This window comes from Labrus bergylta, chromosome 21 (assembly GCF_963930695.1).
Source record: "Labrus bergylta chromosome 21, fLabBer1.1, whole genome shotgun sequence".
NCBI lineage: Eukaryota > Metazoa > Chordata > Actinopteri > Labriformes > Labridae > Labrus > Labrus bergylta.
The window spans coordinates 13,578,575-13,595,615 of record NC_089215.1 but is presented as its reverse complement, the minus strand read 5'-3'; the positions used below and the strand labels follow the sequence as shown (position 1 = coordinate 13,595,615).

At 41.3% G+C, this 17,041-nt stretch overlaps 1 protein-coding gene across 1 annotated transcript in view; it reads right to left on the bottom strand.

Moving 5' to 3' along the window:
• Positions 1–4,027: 4,027 nt before the first annotated feature.
• myo15b (myosin XVB) overlaps positions 4,028–17,041 on the bottom strand; it is a 50,012-nt gene continuing 36,998 nt past the window's right edge. The window contains exons 45-67 of the mRNA XM_065949662.1: positions 16,705–16,975; positions 16,464–16,576; positions 15,984–16,043; positions 15,699–15,774; positions 14,889–15,007; positions 13,952–14,067; positions 12,998–13,139; positions 12,790–12,901; positions 11,805–12,105; positions 11,635–11,698; positions 10,192–10,264; positions 10,015–10,091; positions 9,829–9,905; positions 9,010–9,140; positions 8,798–8,892; positions 8,618–8,695; positions 8,418–8,514; positions 8,149–8,297; positions 7,929–8,059; positions 6,536–6,669; positions 6,315–6,448; positions 5,223–5,363; positions 4,028–4,555 (exon numbers count right to left, since the gene is read on the bottom strand). Of these exons, the coding sequence (XP_065805734.1) occupies positions 4,466–4,555; positions 5,223–5,363; positions 6,315–6,448; positions 6,536–6,669; positions 7,929–8,059; positions 8,149–8,297; positions 8,418–8,514; positions 8,618–8,695; positions 8,798–8,892; positions 9,010–9,140; positions 9,829–9,905; positions 10,015–10,091; positions 10,192–10,264; positions 11,635–11,698; positions 11,805–12,105; positions 12,790–12,901; positions 12,998–13,139; positions 13,952–14,067; positions 14,889–15,007; positions 15,699–15,774; positions 15,984–16,043; positions 16,464–16,576; positions 16,705–16,975 (2,781 nt within the window). The 3' untranslated portion in view covers positions 4,028–4,465. The remainder of the gene's footprint in view (positions 4,556–5,222; positions 5,364–6,314; positions 6,449–6,535; positions 6,670–7,928; positions 8,060–8,148; positions 8,298–8,417; positions 8,515–8,617; positions 8,696–8,797; positions 8,893–9,009; positions 9,141–9,828; positions 9,906–10,014; positions 10,092–10,191; positions 10,265–11,634; positions 11,699–11,804; positions 12,106–12,789; positions 12,902–12,997; positions 13,140–13,951; positions 14,068–14,888; positions 15,008–15,698; positions 15,775–15,983; positions 16,044–16,463; positions 16,577–16,704; positions 16,976–17,041) is intronic.

The following is a 17,041-nucleotide window of genomic DNA, read 5'->3' as shown; positions in this document are numbered from 1 at the left end:
ACCGGAACAGATTTTAGATCAGAGAACAGGTGTTTTTAAAGTGGTAATCAAAACTCTCTGGGCTTTTCTCCCATGATCTGTTTTTTGCTAATTAACTCTTCAAATGCTTCTTCTTCCCACAGACTTTAAACTCAGCACAAATCTGCAGTCAGAAAAAGGTTAAGGTAATAAGTTAATGTGTGCTAGACCAGCAGAGCTCAGTTAGTAAGTTCTTTCCTTTATTCTGACAGAAAGTTAAAATGTACAAGACTGTAACCCTAACAATAACTCTACAGTCAGCGTGTAGGAATGAGCAGCTGACAGGAGCTTGTGTCGTTGTGTCACTGCAGACTGAGGAACCAGAGAGAAAAACAGAAAACTAAACAGTGGTTTCTATGAATGTATGTGTGGATTAATTGATTCAGAAAATGTGATCATAATGTCTCTGACTCCGCCCACACTAAGTGACACAAGGTATTCCTCGTGTTTCTGGAAACACTGGCGCGAACGTCTCTTTTTGTATTTTAATTAGAGACTAATTGTGAACTGTAGTGATTTTATCCCTTTTATTGTTGTCCTGTAATTATATTTCTTGTGTTTTTTTTATGATGACATAACAGAAGCGTATTATATTCATGTGGTGATTATTTTTTTGTGCCTGGTTTCCTGTTACGAGATAAAGATCTCGTTATTAAGAGATGAAGATCTCATTATTACGAGAAAAGCATTAGGATGGTGGCAATGAGGAGGTGCAGGTTTGTTCATGGGAGTGCACAGTACACCAGCGGCAGCTCATTACAACATTTCGGTATAAACGCCGTGGCAGGCGATTCCGTTGTATCGCCTGCGTTGAGTTGTATTTCATGGGGTTAAAGTATTTTCAGTAAATGCCTGATCGTAAAGACACCACGTAGCCAGCTTGAATGCATTTCATATGCATGACTTTAAATCTGTGAAGCATACCATATCTATTTAACTGATCCTGGAGGAAGAACGCAATGTCAAATAGGTCAGAGTGTTCTTTCCGTCTGAACAACCTTAACGCCTTCAGATGCCTGAGCAAGATGAAAATAAAACACAATCAAATCAATGACCTTGGTCATCGTTGCCTTTTGATCTTCCTCCCTCCTCTGCCTCCCACAATGCAAACTTCATTAACCCTCTAGTATCTTTTTCTTGTTATAATGAAATCTTTATGTCGTAATAACACCTGGCAAAAAAAAAAAATCCCCACAATTGCAATACGCTTCCGTATGATATGAACCTTATGGTCTGAAATAAAGTAATTTAGCACCCTTATGATGCATAACTTCAATACTGACATGATCGTCGTTACTTGCGACCCACCACCTCCCTATCACACCTCAGACGATATCTTCAGTCTTTTCCGTCAAAGCCAGTTCAATCAGCTTTTTCATTCCGTCAGCCTCAGATGACATCATCAGCCCTCTTCCCGTCAACCAAAGTCTTCACAGTTCGATCAGCTCTCTTCCTCCCATCGGGGATAGATCTTTGTTGCTGCTCAGTGCAGACATCTTTGATTACCCTCTGTCTCTGTAGAGTTCAAGCGCCAAAGATTCTCTGACAATGACGACATCACTTATGTAAAATGAATATTAACTTGTCTCCCCATTGTATTGAGGTCCAAAAATCTTGCATCTTACAACGACCTGCTTGTCTGGTAGTCTCGACCGTACACACAAACAGGCCTCGCTCTGCTCTAACTTTCTGGCTGCGTCACTGCAGACGGCTCTGTGTCAGGAGGATCTGAGGTCAGGTTGCTTCTGTGTATAAATCAATAGCTGTCAGCCCCGGCTGGGCCTGCTTACACACTCTCCAAAGATGACTGTTCCTCATAGCGGGGCTCTAATGTGAGTCATGGTGGTGGGAGCCAATGTAACATGGCCAGGGCCTGTAGGCAGAACGCAATGCACCGTTTTCTGGAACACTATGCCCAGTATGCAGTCAAGTGCTGAAATGTTTACAAAATGCCTGTAGCATGCTAAAAACTTGACATTTATGAATCAAAAATACGTATTTAAACTTCTTATGCTGACCAGAGAGGAAGAACTCAGTATTGTCACCTTTCCTCACGCTGTGTTTCTTGGAGTTAATCCTGCACAGAAAAGCCAGAAATGAAATACCTTGCATTTTATTTCACAGAATCAGCAGAATCAGAAGATAAAAACCCGGCATTTCTTAGCTGCACTTTAGAATATGCAATCAGTCTGAAACTAAACATGATGCTGCCGTTTTCTCATTGGTCCTAATGATTCTGTCTGCATCCAATTTTATCATCATCTCATTTCTTTTCTATTTAAATGCTTACACACGCCTAGCTTTTACAGCTTAACAATGTTGGTAGTGCATCCCACTGCACATTAGGTTTTAGCTTTTCTTCTGTTGTTTGCTAGCACAAGAAAGTGATGGAAATATTTGGAGAGCCATGCAATGTTTCCTCTTGGTTCTGGAGGGACCTACTTTTGCTCTGTTTCCATTCTTAATAAGTTTGAAATATATTTTTTCTATGCAACCCACTTGAAGCTTACTTAATTCTTTAAAATTCACAAAATATAAAATATTGTTTGAAAAAAATCACTAAATTTGACATTGAGAAACTCAAATCCAACCTGTTTATACATCAGCAAGGCAGCATAAAAGCAACATAATGCAAAAGTATGAAGTGCAAAGTATGCTCCAACTAAAAGCTTAAATCAGTTTTGAGACCATGGATGCTATGTAATTGCCAAACTTTCATACTCTTTATATTGCCAAAATACACCAGCTCCGGTGTTGAAAAATTAAGCCGATGTAAGCGGAAGTGCAAAATCCTGCAGTTCCTAGAGTGTCCACTAGAGGCTGGCTGCAGAAGCACAGGAAGTCACATACACACCCATTCTAAAAAGCTTTTTTTTTTTTTACGGAGATTTACATGTTTACAGCCTAGTTCAAAAAACAAATACGTCTGATTAGTTCATGTCTCGATTGGCACACACTGTACGGGGGATGGATTTTTTGATGACTCATCTGTTTGATTTTATGAAGGATAAGAGTTATTTACAATAAGGCATGTAGCTGACATGATTGACAGGCGGGCACTATGTAACGGTTTGTCAGGAGGTTTAAAACCCGCCTTAGCTCCAGCTCTCAGCCTGTCGTTAGGTTGACTAAAAATTAAGCTGAGACAGCATTTCCAGCATTGAGACCGCCATTGATAGGACTCCAGCGCCCCCTCCAGGAACAGATGAGTGATGTCACTCAGGCATCGGCTATTAATATATAGTCAATGGTTCTTCTACATCTGGTTAGATTTGTTAAACGTGAGCTAACATGCTTTTTTGGCAAATCTGACGTAGTCGATTGCGAAGTATGAAAGTTTTCTAATGAGTAGATTGTTTCTGTACTTTACATAGTTCTTTATGTAGTGGTAGGGCAGCTATGATGAAATAAAAGGTATGCATTTTCAAACGTTGGGCCACGCTTGTTCTGCATCTTTGTTTGGACTCTCCTGCTTTCCCTCTCTTAAGCTTCTTACATCAATATCCCGTTTGGTCCCTTCATCCTGCCTAAATGTTTGTACTTAACATACCGGGCTCGGACATGTAACTGGAGCAGTCTGCCTTCTTGTCATGTTTGAGATGTCCAACAGAAGATGCTTTACCTCCCTACCTTCCCAGATAGTTGAATTCAAATAACTGTTAATCAAATGTTACAAGAACTCAAAAAGACTAAATTAATCACTGATTCAAAAAATAAAATCACAGCATTGTTCTTTTCAATTATTTTCTGTCTCTATAGCTAATCATAGGGAGGCATGTGAGAGTGATTACAAATCCTCAAAGGAATGTTGTCTGCCATCAAGCTTTGGTGGATTCAAGCTGGCCCCTGAGACACATGGGGGGGGGTGATGTTTCTGACCTTGTCGTTTATTCTTAATGTTCTGATAGCATTTGTTGTTGTTGTTGTTGTTGTTGTTGTTTATTTTCTAACTTCATGTCAGTACTATAAAAAATAAATAGGTGAAATAAAAAAAACAAGAGATTGTATGAACAGTCATTTTTCTTTTATACTTATAAATTACCCACTTATATTCCATGACATCATTGAAAAATCACTTGCACTAGCATTACTTAAATTAACAATGAAGATCTTTAAACATTATGCGGTGAATCACTTTGATCCTTACTGCCTCTAATTAAGTTTCTTTAATCATCTGCAAGTTTTCAACATAACATGAGAAAATATATCTGCGTTATTGATGTGCATTCACGGTCATAATCATTCCATGTCATTAAATCATGATGTGAGGATACGCAAACAAAGATACATTAATAAAATGGTTCACAAAAACAGGAAAGTGTTCAACTGAATCTCCTCTCGACTCTGTGTGACTGTGAGTCTGAAATGTGTGAGTCTGAAATGTGTGAGTCTGAAATGTGTGAGTCTGAAATGTGTGAGTCTGAAATGTTTGTGTGTAAGTGTGTGTCTACAGGCGATTTGAAATGGAGCTGCTGACTGACGACGGTTGGATAATTTCTTCCATTATCAGAGCAAGGATTTTGCACAGCTCCTTAGCCTGCAGGACACAAAAAATAAAGTCTGAGAATATATCACAAATGTTTTGGATTATTGCATATCATATATTTTACAGTTCACAAATGTATTCCTGTTTGAAGATGTCATCATATCATTGTATGCAGAAATCCAACAGCAGATAGCACCTTAAAGTAACTACTGTTTATTTATGGCAGAGGCGTTTAGTGTCTTGCCCAAGGACATATTGGACATGTTGCTGCAGGAGCTGGGGATCAAACCCCCGACCTTCTGGTTGAGAGACAACAGACTTTTCCAACTGAGCCACAGACGCCCTTTTAAAATGCTCCCTGATTCACACACATTGCACATTACATGCAGTGGTGATTCAAGAGTCTGCCGGGGCCCTGGGCAAAAGTTAATTAGGGGGCCCTCCCACCAGCGTTCAGCAGGGCAACCAGAGTGAATGTTGTCAGATGGGGCCCCATTAGGCAGGTTTCCTACTGTCATTGCAAAATTTGCACATTTTGGGCCGCTGCTGTGGTTCAAAGTTTGTCTGCCCTCTGGGGCCTCCTTACTGGTCCGGCGCCCCAAGTAGTTGCCTGCCTTGCCTGTTGACAAGCAGCGCCTCTGACTACAGGTTATGAAAATCATGGCGCATCACAGACTACAGGATTTTACTAAGCTTGTCGTGGAGTGAGAGGCGTTACCTGTTTGAGATGAATGGTGACTTTTTGGAGACGGACTGGCTTTCCATAATGGATGTCCACAGTCGGCATTTTGCTAAGTTTCTTTTGGCGGACGGTGCTCATGGACTGAATTTCTGCCAGAAGAATCTGAAACACCACCTCCTGCAGAAGAAAATAGAACAAATGTTGGCAACCAGTGTCGCACACTTACATAATCTATTATAGTCTCATAACATCACAAAATAATCCCCACAGAGATAAAAAAAAAACAAAAAAACACTTTGTGTAAGGGTCAGAGGGTTTTGAACTACAAACAAACATTGTACTTCACACTTCAAATTTAGAATAGAATAGAAAGCCTTTATTGTCATTTCTTCACCTTAAAGTGCACAGACATTCAGACATCCAGAGCTACAAATAACTTGCATCCAAGCAAGAGGGACTGTAAATGGTAAACGAACTTGAGTAGCGCTTTTCTAGTCTTCTGACTACTTAAAGCGCTTCTACACCACATGTCACACCTACACATTCACACACTGATGGTGGATGCTGCTGAGTAAACAGACCATCAGAAGTAACTAATCACATTCATACACATTCATACTCCACCAATGAAGCAGCTGGAGCAACTTGGGGTTAAGTGTCTTGCCCAAGGACACATTGGACATGTAGCTGCATGAGCTGGGGATTAAACCCTTGACCTTCTGGTGGAGAGACGACGACTCTATCAACTGAGCCACAACCGCCCCAAAAATCACCTACCTTCTCTGGTCCAAACAAATCCAGAGTATTCAGGAGCAGAATCTAAAGTTAGAAGGAGGACATACTGGCTGCTGCATTGTTGTCAACAGTCAGCACTTCAACATAGCATGTTTCCTTCATGTCTGATCATATAGTAAGGTCACTTTATCATTTCATTCAGAAGATATTTTGCAGATTGGACCTTTAAGGTTGAATATTATTAACATGGTAAAATGTTTGACCCTGGATGATAGTGCTCTGTCACTCATGTATTATTGAAAATAATGGTTTTATTCAAACATTCTGATTGATTGAATAACATATTTTCTCCATTCAACGTGGATACAATCGATTCAGGAGCGCTGCATGTACCTGTGTTTTTGGGTGAAGAAACAGCACCCCCTCCTGGCTGATGCTGACCAAGCATGGAGACGGACAGCCTCGCTGGCTCACCTTCTTGGCCAAGAAAACGTTGGAGCCAAACAGAGGCAGGGTGCTGAGTACCTCTGAAAGGAACCCGATTAAGATCATCATTAAATCATTGTCTGTTCTAGAGGAGAGGAGAGGAGAGGAGAGGAGAGAGTAGTACCCACCAATGAATTGTATTTTGGCGTCTTGTGGTTGAAGGGACTGCTTGGCAGCTATCTGGTGTTCGCAGCTGAAGAGGATCTCCTCCACTCTAGACTCGAGCCCATCCTGTTTCGGCAGGTAATCCTTAATCTCCTCCCTTGCAGAGAAATACAATCACTCATATTTAGTTCAGCCTGTTAATCAGTTCAGTAAAAGGTTAAACAGGGAAATACATATTTATTGAAGAGTCAAATGCTGATTTAAACATCCATCTGATCATTATCTATGCCACATTTCCAGTTAAGGATTGCAGGGGGGCTCTATTTAGTGTCTCCAGTTAACCTAACCTGCATGTCTTTGGACTGTGGGAGGAAGCTGGAACACCTGGAGAGAACCCACGGGGAGAACATGCAAACTCCAACAGAAAGGCTCCTGTCTGATGGGGATTTGAACTAAAAACCTTCTCGCTGTGAGGCCACACCACTAACCACTGCATCCTTTTGCAGACCGGATTTAAACAGTTTAGTGTAACTTACTTTTCCTCTTATCTTCTCAAAATCTCAGCCTGTCAATAGCTAAATCAAACTCTTTCATTTGGACTTACTTTGATCAAGTTTATTCCCTGCTGTGATTACATTCACAGCTGCTACTTCAAACTATCTGAAGTAGCAAATACAAAACTATACACCTCAGAAGAAATTTGTATCATCTCAAAGGTTTTCAAAGTTTTCAAAACTTTGACACCACATGTTTTAAAAGGAGCATAAAACATAAAGTTAGACAGATGTCATAAATTCAGGATGGACTTGTTTATTTGTGGCAACAAAACGAGTGTTTATGTAACGTGTCTGTAAAACAAACCACAATCCAACTGATGAGGAAAGGAGTTGGACCAAAATGTTTACTGTAATGGATGTACCAGCTAACAGCTAGCCACATTTAGCCTGACCATCAAGTTTGTTCACTCGCATTTGAAGATTACACGTTTTGATAGTCAAGACTCTGGTTGTTGGTGAATTAATCGGTTAGTGTGTGGTATGCTGAGTTGGTCGTCTCGTTGCACACCACACACTATAAGAACTGAAATGTTAATCATCTTGTCGTCATGTGTGGAATCTCTCACATATCCAAAATCCTTTAGGATTTAAAAATGTGTGTAGTGTGTGCCAGGCCTTAGTAGATAAAACCAAGAAATTATCCAATATGTGGTACCTGAAACTTCTATTTTGTTTCTGTTGTATTGAAACAAGTACTTGAGTTTGATTTTGCTAGATTCATGCCACAGTTTAAAAATCTGGTATAGTGACAACCCTATTCCTCTATCTCTGAGGGTTATGTTTGTGTGTTGTTTCTCTGTCTTTAACAGCCAAGTTTCCTAAATGGATCAGTTTTTGAATAACGTCTTCTTTGTCTCACATTGAAGGCGGGTCCATCAGTCCCTGAGCCAGATGCTGCAGCGCTGACAGCTCTGCCACCTGCTGGACAGAAGGGGAACCATCTGCAGCAAGAGGAAGCATCAGCAGCCCACTCATGAAGTCACCCAAGAGCTGCACACAAACACAGAACATACAACAGTTTAATAAATACTCCACCAGTGGTACTACTTCTCCTAATGTTTGTGAACTGGTGTGGTCACCTGCTTGTAGTGAAAGTCTGCATAGATATCATTGGCGAAGGTCAGGGGGCTCCTCCACATCACTCTCCTCAGAGATAAAGAGATGGAGCCGTCGTCCAGCACATAGTCGAACACATACTCCTCAGCATGGATCGGACGCACCATCCCATCTGAGGAGGAGCAGGGAAGCGAGGAATCAGACTTAATTGTCCATATGCACACCAGTTCATGAAGCAACAGTTCATAACTCAAGTCTACCTGTGATTTGTGAATCAGGTAGAAACATTTACCTGGAAGTCTGTTGGCGAAGATGGCGAACTCTTTGATTTCTGCCTGATCTGAGATTCCAATTTCTTTGCAGAAATCTGTCACCACATCTACTGCCAACTAGAGGAAGAAAAGGAAATTATAACCAAGCAGACAATGACTTAAACAAAAACAGCGCCGGCTTCTTTCACATTCTTGATTAGTTGGTAGAAATAAATCTTACATTGAAGCTGCGAATCCTCGTGGGGTATTTCGCTCCTCCGGGCAGCTCGATGGAAACGCAACGAGAAGTTTTACCAGACTGCAGAAAGTCAACACACACTCAGAGTGAGAACAGAAGTAAACAGACATTGAATACATTTAACGTATGAAATACAAGTCGACTGTGAGTAGGTTAACTTGCCATGATTGCCTCCATCTCTTCATGTGAGGGGATGTTCCGGCGACCACCGAAATTGAGAGAGCGCTGAAGGCTATCAAGACACACAGACGCCAGCTCTGAGGGTAAATGTAAGGTTATAGAAAAGTGTGTTCACGGACAGAAACGTCCAAAATAATTGTCCGATATTCTTAAAGTTTTTAAAGACATTCTTCATTGTGTAGTGTTTCTTCTACCTTGGTACGGGTGTTCGTAGTCCTGAGAGATGACTTGCAGGTGTTGTGTGACGTACGGCTGCAGAGTACCAGAGCAGGGGAAGAACCCGGTCACCAGGTTGAGCATCCGCCAGCCAAGAGTACAGGTCGACCTGTGGAGACGATGCACAAGAATCGGATAAAGGTAGTCTACAAAAATTGTATAATTTTGGAGTCAATAGACATTTTTTCCTTTTTTAAAATGTTTTGGGTTTATGATCTCTGCCTGCTTCTGATATTATTTTTACTAAATGATTTATTCATATAAAAATCATTTAATTGTACTAAAAGCAACATTATGGAGGAATTCTCTTGGTGCAGTTGGGCGCCCACCAAAGTTCTCTGTTGAGGTTAAGTGTCTTGCCCAAGGACAGATCCAAGCTGGGGATCAAACCCCCAACCTTCTAGTTAGGAGATGACCCACTTTACCAACTGAGCCATAGCCGCCCCAAAAACATGCATCCTGTTTCTCTACAGAGTAGTGCAGTTTTAGAGACGGGCTAACTGGTTTCTTTTTAACTGAAGGCTTCTGTGTGAACTAGTGCAGTAAAGTTCTCAGGAGAGAACTGTGGCCTGCTGCCAAAGTGACGCAGTACTGAAAAAAGGGGACTGGGGCACTCTGTGAAGATGGGAGGACAGCATTAAAAGTTATTAGATCAACTGTAAAACTTCTTATATATTAAGATGGAAACGTTAAATTGTGATGCTCCAGATTCCATTATTTTCTGTTATTACAGGAAAAGCACGTATTTAATACACAGAATGTATTGAAAATGTTGTGAAAAAGTGTCAGACACTCACTTGGTTGGGTTGTTTGTGATTTGTTTGATGACCTGACAGTAGATTTCATCTCTCAGCAGCTCCTTCTCTTTCCCTAACTGGACAGAACAGAGAAACTCTTCTTTAAATAGCATCAAAACCGGAGATGAACTGAAACCTAAAAAATCTATTCAGTCTGTTAGAGACGCTGTTTGAGCGAGCACTGACCAGCAGGATGTGGTTCAGACAGTCAGACTCTGTTTTTTTCTTCTTCAAAGGCATGTCACCCATGAACTGCATCAGGTCTGCAGAGACAGATGAATGTGAGTATGACGGAGTAACAGAGTCACAGAGTCACAGTGGTTCAAAGTTTGTGCTAGAATGGTTAGTTTGGTTTGCTCTTACGTGTGAAGCTCTGCACAGACAGGTCGTTGATCTCTGGATCATTGTAGAGGATCAGGGACTCAGTTATGGGGGCCTGGATGAGAAACACAATGAGGTTAGTTTGTTTAATTTCTACAGGAAAGTTTCAGTTACATCAAGATCTCCTGAAAAACAGATCTAAGGGTAACATACGTATTTACATAACTTATCAAAAATGTAATAATCGGGTAAAATAGTTAACTTAGATCTATGCAAATGATGGTATACATCTTAGTAACAGTCCAGTAAATAAAACACAGGCATGCTGGAGCTCCCTGAATGACAGTGTTGATCTTAAACCTTTTCATATCATATAGTTATTGCCATAATTATACACAATACACAAGAAATGATGGGTCTTATAAATCTGCATTGAGCAAATCAATGACTAGATGCAGCATCATTTTCTCTGCTAAACAGAAATAAGACAGACATAATAATTGTCTTTAGGCCACGGGAACAAAAGTCAAGAGTCCGCTTTACCACAAGTCCCTCTCTCTTACAGCTAAGAGTCAAGCAAGAACTCATTACTTCTTCTGCTTTTAGCAATTTTAAAAACATTGCTAAGGTCAGAGGAATAAGGCTTGTGTCTTTATTTCCAGCAGGTTAGATTACTGCAGTGGTTTGTTCAAAGTTCTCTCAAAAGTTGTTCAGCGACTTCATCATATTAAATATGGCAAAAACTATGAAATCAGACCACATTAAACTAATTCTTAAACCTTTGCAATGGCGACTCAGAGAATCAATTTCAAAATGTTTTTGTTCTCTCAGGAAATACATCTCTGACATGCTTGTGACATATGAACCATCGAGGATCCTGAGAATATCTGGGGCTGGCCCTCTGGCCGTTCTCAGAAACAAAACAAGGTTAAGCTGTGCGTAGTTTTTAAAGTTTTAGTTGTTGTTTTTGGATTACGGGATACTTGACAGGGGCGAGAGCCTAAAGCGCCAGAAAAAGTCAAACTTATATTCAAATTCAAAGTATAAATTACCACTACCATCCACTATAGATAAACAGGTCACAACATCAGGATGGCCTTAAGGGGGGCTTTGGCATTAGGATGGATGGTTGGATGGATGGTTGGATGGATGGACTGATTGACAGATAGATGCATGGATGGACTGATGGATGAATGGATAAATGGAGGGATGGATGGATGGGTTGTTAAATGAATATGGATGGATGGGTGAATATAGGTGGATGGATGGATGGATGAATGGATTGATGGATTGATGGATGGATGGATGGATGGATGGATGGAGGAATGGATTGATGGATTGATGGATGGATGAATGGATATAGATGGACAGTTAGATGCATGATGGCGGGATGGAGGGATGGATGTCAATGGATGAATGGTTGCTTTGAATAAAAGCATCTTCTAAGTGAATTGTAGAATTGTTTGAGGGATTTCACTGTCTTACCTCTGTGTGTTGAATGGCCTGTGAAAAACCCCTCCCACTGTCTGGCAGACCGTTTGTCCCAGCTCTGAAATAAACGAATAATGGACGCACATAATAAGCCAATGACATTCATGAGTACAACTAAAACCATCTAAACATAATAAACAACAGTTAGAATTCACCCATCATACCTGAAGTACTTCATTGCAAACTCAGCAGTGGGAGAGAGGAGCTCATGGTCTGATCCCTGGATGGAGCCCCGGAGCGAGGCCTCTCTGCTGGGCTGCTCTGGTTCAGTGCTGCCTGTCTGTCTGAAGATGGGACCTGAGGGCGGGCCGTTAGTTGACCTCACAGGTCTGTTGTTCCTCATGCTTTTCCTCAGGTCATCTCTTTTGATCAGGTGAAGGTTATGGTAGTCGGGGGCTGCAGACGGCTGGGTGAGATCCTCAGAGAAAAGACCAGAGCGTCCTGCCAACATGCCGAAACACCAGCCTGCAGGAACATAAACGAAAAAATCGATTTGATGTAGCACACCATAACCGACCTTCTGCAGGAAACTGAGCGGTTGTTTTCTGCACAAACCTCTTAAAAATGATCTAAATTGAGTCCTACTGTAGAGCATTACAGTTGTTGCAGGTTGCAACGCTATTTTCACACAGTGCCAGAAAACATGAGCGGGATCAAAGTCAAGTTCCCTACACAGTTTCCATCAAGACTGTGGGACAATAGAAGGTCTTGTTTTGAAAAGAGCAACAATGAAGCAGCCAGTAAGTCCTCCTTCTAACTTTAGATTCTGGTCCTGAATGCTCTGGATTTGTTTGGACCAGAGAAGGTAGGCGGTTTTAAGGCACCCCCACACGGCCGTTTTGGACGCACCTCTGTTTGCCAGATATGAGACCAGTTATCAGGTCAAACCAACAGGTGTTGCCTCGATGGAAGCGGGCAAGAGAACTGGTTCAGATAGAAGTGATTGTACCCGACCTAAAAAGCCTCTGCATGTTTCTAATAAGCTCCACGAGCAGAAACGTGCTCAAACTAGGATCAATATTGGAGATGCTTTTGAAAAATGGAGAGAGGTTAGAACACAGAAAGATTCACAGACTGATGCAGAGTCTACAAATCAACAAAATATCAGTAAATCAGTCTGAGAATCTTGCATCTGGATATTTATTGTACCTTGCTGAAGTCTTTCCATTGGCTGCAGTTTGATGATGTCACCTCTGTTGAAGCTGAGCAGACTTTTATCATCAGTCACAAAACTCTTCAGAGCGACCACATGGCCTGAGTCCTTCAGAGCACAGAGAAAGATTCACATGAGAAAAAGATGCTCCGAAACCATCAAAGGAGAGAAGAAGTTTGGTTATCAAATATTGAGTAGGAATACCCTGATGACTTCTTGGAGGAAGAGTTGGATCATGGCTGTGATCTGAGGAGCTTTGGACGACTGCAGCACTAAGTTTTCACTCTTCAGCTCCAGCTGCACTCGGTCTGTTCCCTGCAGGTCGACTGACAGCAGCTCTGCAAAACTGTGCAAATGCAGAACTGAGTTCATATTTATTTGAATTAAATATGAAGGTTGGGGGTTTTAAGATCGTCATCCCATCACTGCTCAAATTTCTGCATGTATATTAAAACTGTGAGGAGTGATTAGGTCGATAAATACAGTACTTTAATACAAACGTGAGTTGTCTGCCTGAACAAGCAATGTGGTGACAAGCAGTGGATATTCTTGATTCTAGTGGGGACCCTTGGCAAAAATTGATAGCTACCTTGAAAACACCTTTGAACATTGATCTCTACTGAAAAGGAGCACATGTTTAAATGAGTAGAATGTAAAATATAAAGCAATAAAAAGTCATAAACTCTGTCTTACTTTATTTTTCCTCTTCCTTTCTTTACTACCAGATGGATCATTCCTTTTCTATCATTCGCTGACAAACTTTTAAGTCTTTAACTTTTAATTCAGCAGCAGAATGACAAATGGGGCCTCCATAGGGAGGTTCCCTACTGTCATTGCAAACTTTGCACATTTTGAGCCACTGCTGTGGTTTAGAGTTTGTTTGCCTTCAGGGGCTTCCTTGCCCAGAGGCCCAAAGATGTGGCCTGCCTGCCCTGTTGACACGCGACACTTCTTGTGACAAGCTGTTCAGTAAACTGGCGTCTTATGATTGGAGCGTTTGAGCAGTTATCTTGTTATCTCATTTAAATATTCTCGAAACAGAATTAAAAAACTCAACATTAGCAGCTATGAAACTTAAATCAGTGTGGAGACATAAATGAAACTGAGGAGTGACTGAGGTATTTGTGAAAAGTTAGTGTTGTGAAGCCTCACGCTCACCTGTAGCTCCTGAGCTGATGGAGGTGTTTGGGGTTGATGCCTGAAGCTCTGACCACCTTCAGGAGACGAATGCCACGATGAGACACACCCAGCACCTGAGCATCCCCACTGCCCAACTGCCACAACAAAAGAGCAAGATACGATACAGGTGAACAGAAAACACAATGCAGCTGTTTGATTACGTGCACAGAGATGCATGAATACAAATATGGTTGTGGACTGATCACAAGGAATAAAGACAGTGCCGACTTCGTTCTAGACTTCATTAAGACCCCAGGCAAAAATTAACTTTGGGTCCCTCAAACCGGCGTCCATCACCGTTATGTCTGCCAGTGTCCCGATTCTCCTCTACCTCTTTCTTTCTCTTTCTGTTTCCACTCCCCAACAGATAATTCTTCTTCATTTTCCTTTGGTGACTTTTATTTACAAACTTTGATTTCCGCAGAAATAATGCACGTAGAGTGAATGGTGTCGGATTGAACCCCCTTAGGGAGGTTTCTTACTGTCATTGCTAAATTTGCTTATTTTGAGCCACTGCCGTGGTTTAAAGTTCGTCAACCCTCAGGGGCCACCACACTGGCCTGGGGCCCCAAGCAGTTGCCTGCCTTGCCTGGTGACAAGCACTAAAAGACACAGGAGTAGCAATGGTTTTTTTGAGTTCAAAATAATGCTTCCTGTGATTATATATTAAAAACATAAGATCTGCACTAAAAGGCCCAATAGAGTTAAAGTAATGATAAAAAATAAAAAATAAACTTTCTAATCAACTTGAATAAGATTGACACTTTGTGGAAATACAAAGTTTTTACAGAGATGAAAAAAGTATTAAAAAATATTACTCTTAAAGCTTAAAAACGTTGGTGTATCATTTATGTCTGTGCTTCAGCTGCCACATCACTGAATTCTCACATTATCCTGAACATGTTTGCGTGCTCACCCTCGCAGGGAACAGGCGGGTGAAGTAGTTTCCCCAGTTGTCTCGAGCAGCGATGACGATCCTCTTCTTCATGTGTTCGTTCTCGATGGTGCTGATAGTTGTTCCCACATTGAAGTTTGCTTGGATGAAAAAAGATGTGATTCAATGTTATTCATGTAGCAAACTGTCTGTTATGAATCAAAATAGGACTCAGCAGAATCCTCTTCAGGGTCATTTCTGGGCACTGCCCTATAACTTAATGTTTGGGTGTACTGTTGACAGGTGAGGTAGTATGAAGTCGTGTTGCTGTACTCAACATAGATCTTGGTCTGAAGACCGGTTTAGAGACCACTGTTTGAAGGTCTCCGACTGGGGGGGCTTTGGATTTTAAATCAAGACCTGTCAAGACTATCACTGCCATTTTCTTCACATCTTTACAATGATTAGATGAAAACAGCCCTTTCTAAAACAACGTACAACTTTAATTCAATTGTAGTTTGATCACACAAAGTCTTCTTTCATCATTTACTACTTGTTCATTTTTGCACATCTGACACTCATAAAAAGGAAATGTCTCTCAGCAAGCTTGATGAAAGTCTTACAGCTTGTTAAGTCATCTTTACTTGTAAGATTCAATTTGAAAACCTACATTCATAAAGCATAGACTGTAAAAAGAAGTCTATTAACAAATAGATAAACTGACACCAGAGGGGTTCCTACATCTTCATGTTTGAAGCATAGAGCCACTGACTAAGCTGTTGAGCGATTATTGAACTAACATTGAACCAAATGTCTCCCTTACGTCTACGATAGTTTATCAAAAACTCTCACCCAGCAGGTCCTTCATCTTCTTCCTCTCCTCTCTGCTGATCCTCTCACAGCTGTCAGAGTAAGTGTCCCTCATGATCTGCAAAGTGTCACACATAGAGACTGAGACGGGTTTGATTTGAATGTGCAGACAAAGAAGGCTCGCACACTGCAAAAATGTATTTGTCTTTGTTTTAGTTAATTATTTGCTCGACTCTGCACCTGCCCTGATAAAGGATACAAACTCGTTCCTGTGTCATACTGAAGTTAATCAGGTTGAAAAAGATGACACTTGTATCAAATACTAACCTGTTCACACAGCAGATTGAGGATGTAGGGCCGGTTGAACATCTCTTTGGGATAAAACACCTAAAATGACCAAAAGAAAAAGATACTTGTGGTTAGAAAAGAGGACTGGACATTTCCAGTTTAAATTTCATGTGCAGTAAAAAGCATTATTAACGAATACATTGTGTCACTATGAACACAGCTGTAATTTATTCTGTGTTACAGTCACATGGAAAGTTTCCAAAATACATTAAAATAAAGCCTTTATGTAATTTCAAGAGGATTTTCGGAAGAGTAGTCAGCCTCCTGTACGGAGGCTGAGGAAGTATTCAGTTATTTGTGACACCTTTCCTAAAGTATAACGTCACAAGTTGCTTCACATTTCGCCTGTTAGTGCAGGCGGCTGACTGCTCTTCTGATATTACCCTTATTAAAACTCTTCCTCCTCTCCTTTTTGCCTAAAACTCTTGTGTAGAGTTTATGTTTGTGTGCTTGTCTTACTTCTTTTCTCAGGAAAAGTTTTGACGGCACGTTGGAGTGAGACAAGTGAACACCAGGAGAGAACGGGTGGAGCTGTGAGCGAACGCCGTCCTCATCTGCTAACTCTTCTGAATCTAATAAACACAAAAAGGTCTCCGACATCAGATCACCTTGGATACATACATGCTCACAGCATTTAAAAGATTAATAATCCTTTGTTAGTCTTATACAACGTCTTTAGAACATGAGGCAGGACACCCACAGAGAGACGGTGCAACCATGGGCGGGGGCTCCGGGATGTTCTGGAGGACAGGCGCCGGCTGTTGAGGAGGAGGAGGAGGAGACTGCGGGGGTGGAGAATCAGGTGGAGAAGGTGGAGAATGCTGGTTGTCCTGAGAGCGGAACATGTCCTGCAGGGAGCGCTGCTTCTGCCTCATGGTGTCGGAGATGACGCGGGGGCCGCTGTTGGAGGGAGGAGGGGAATGATTGCGCCGAGGAGGTTTGGCGAGTGGTGGAGGAGGCTTCCACTGTTTCTAAGAGAAAAAATAAGAGGAAAACATAACATTAGCCTTTAACCAGAAAAATGATTTTTATTAAAT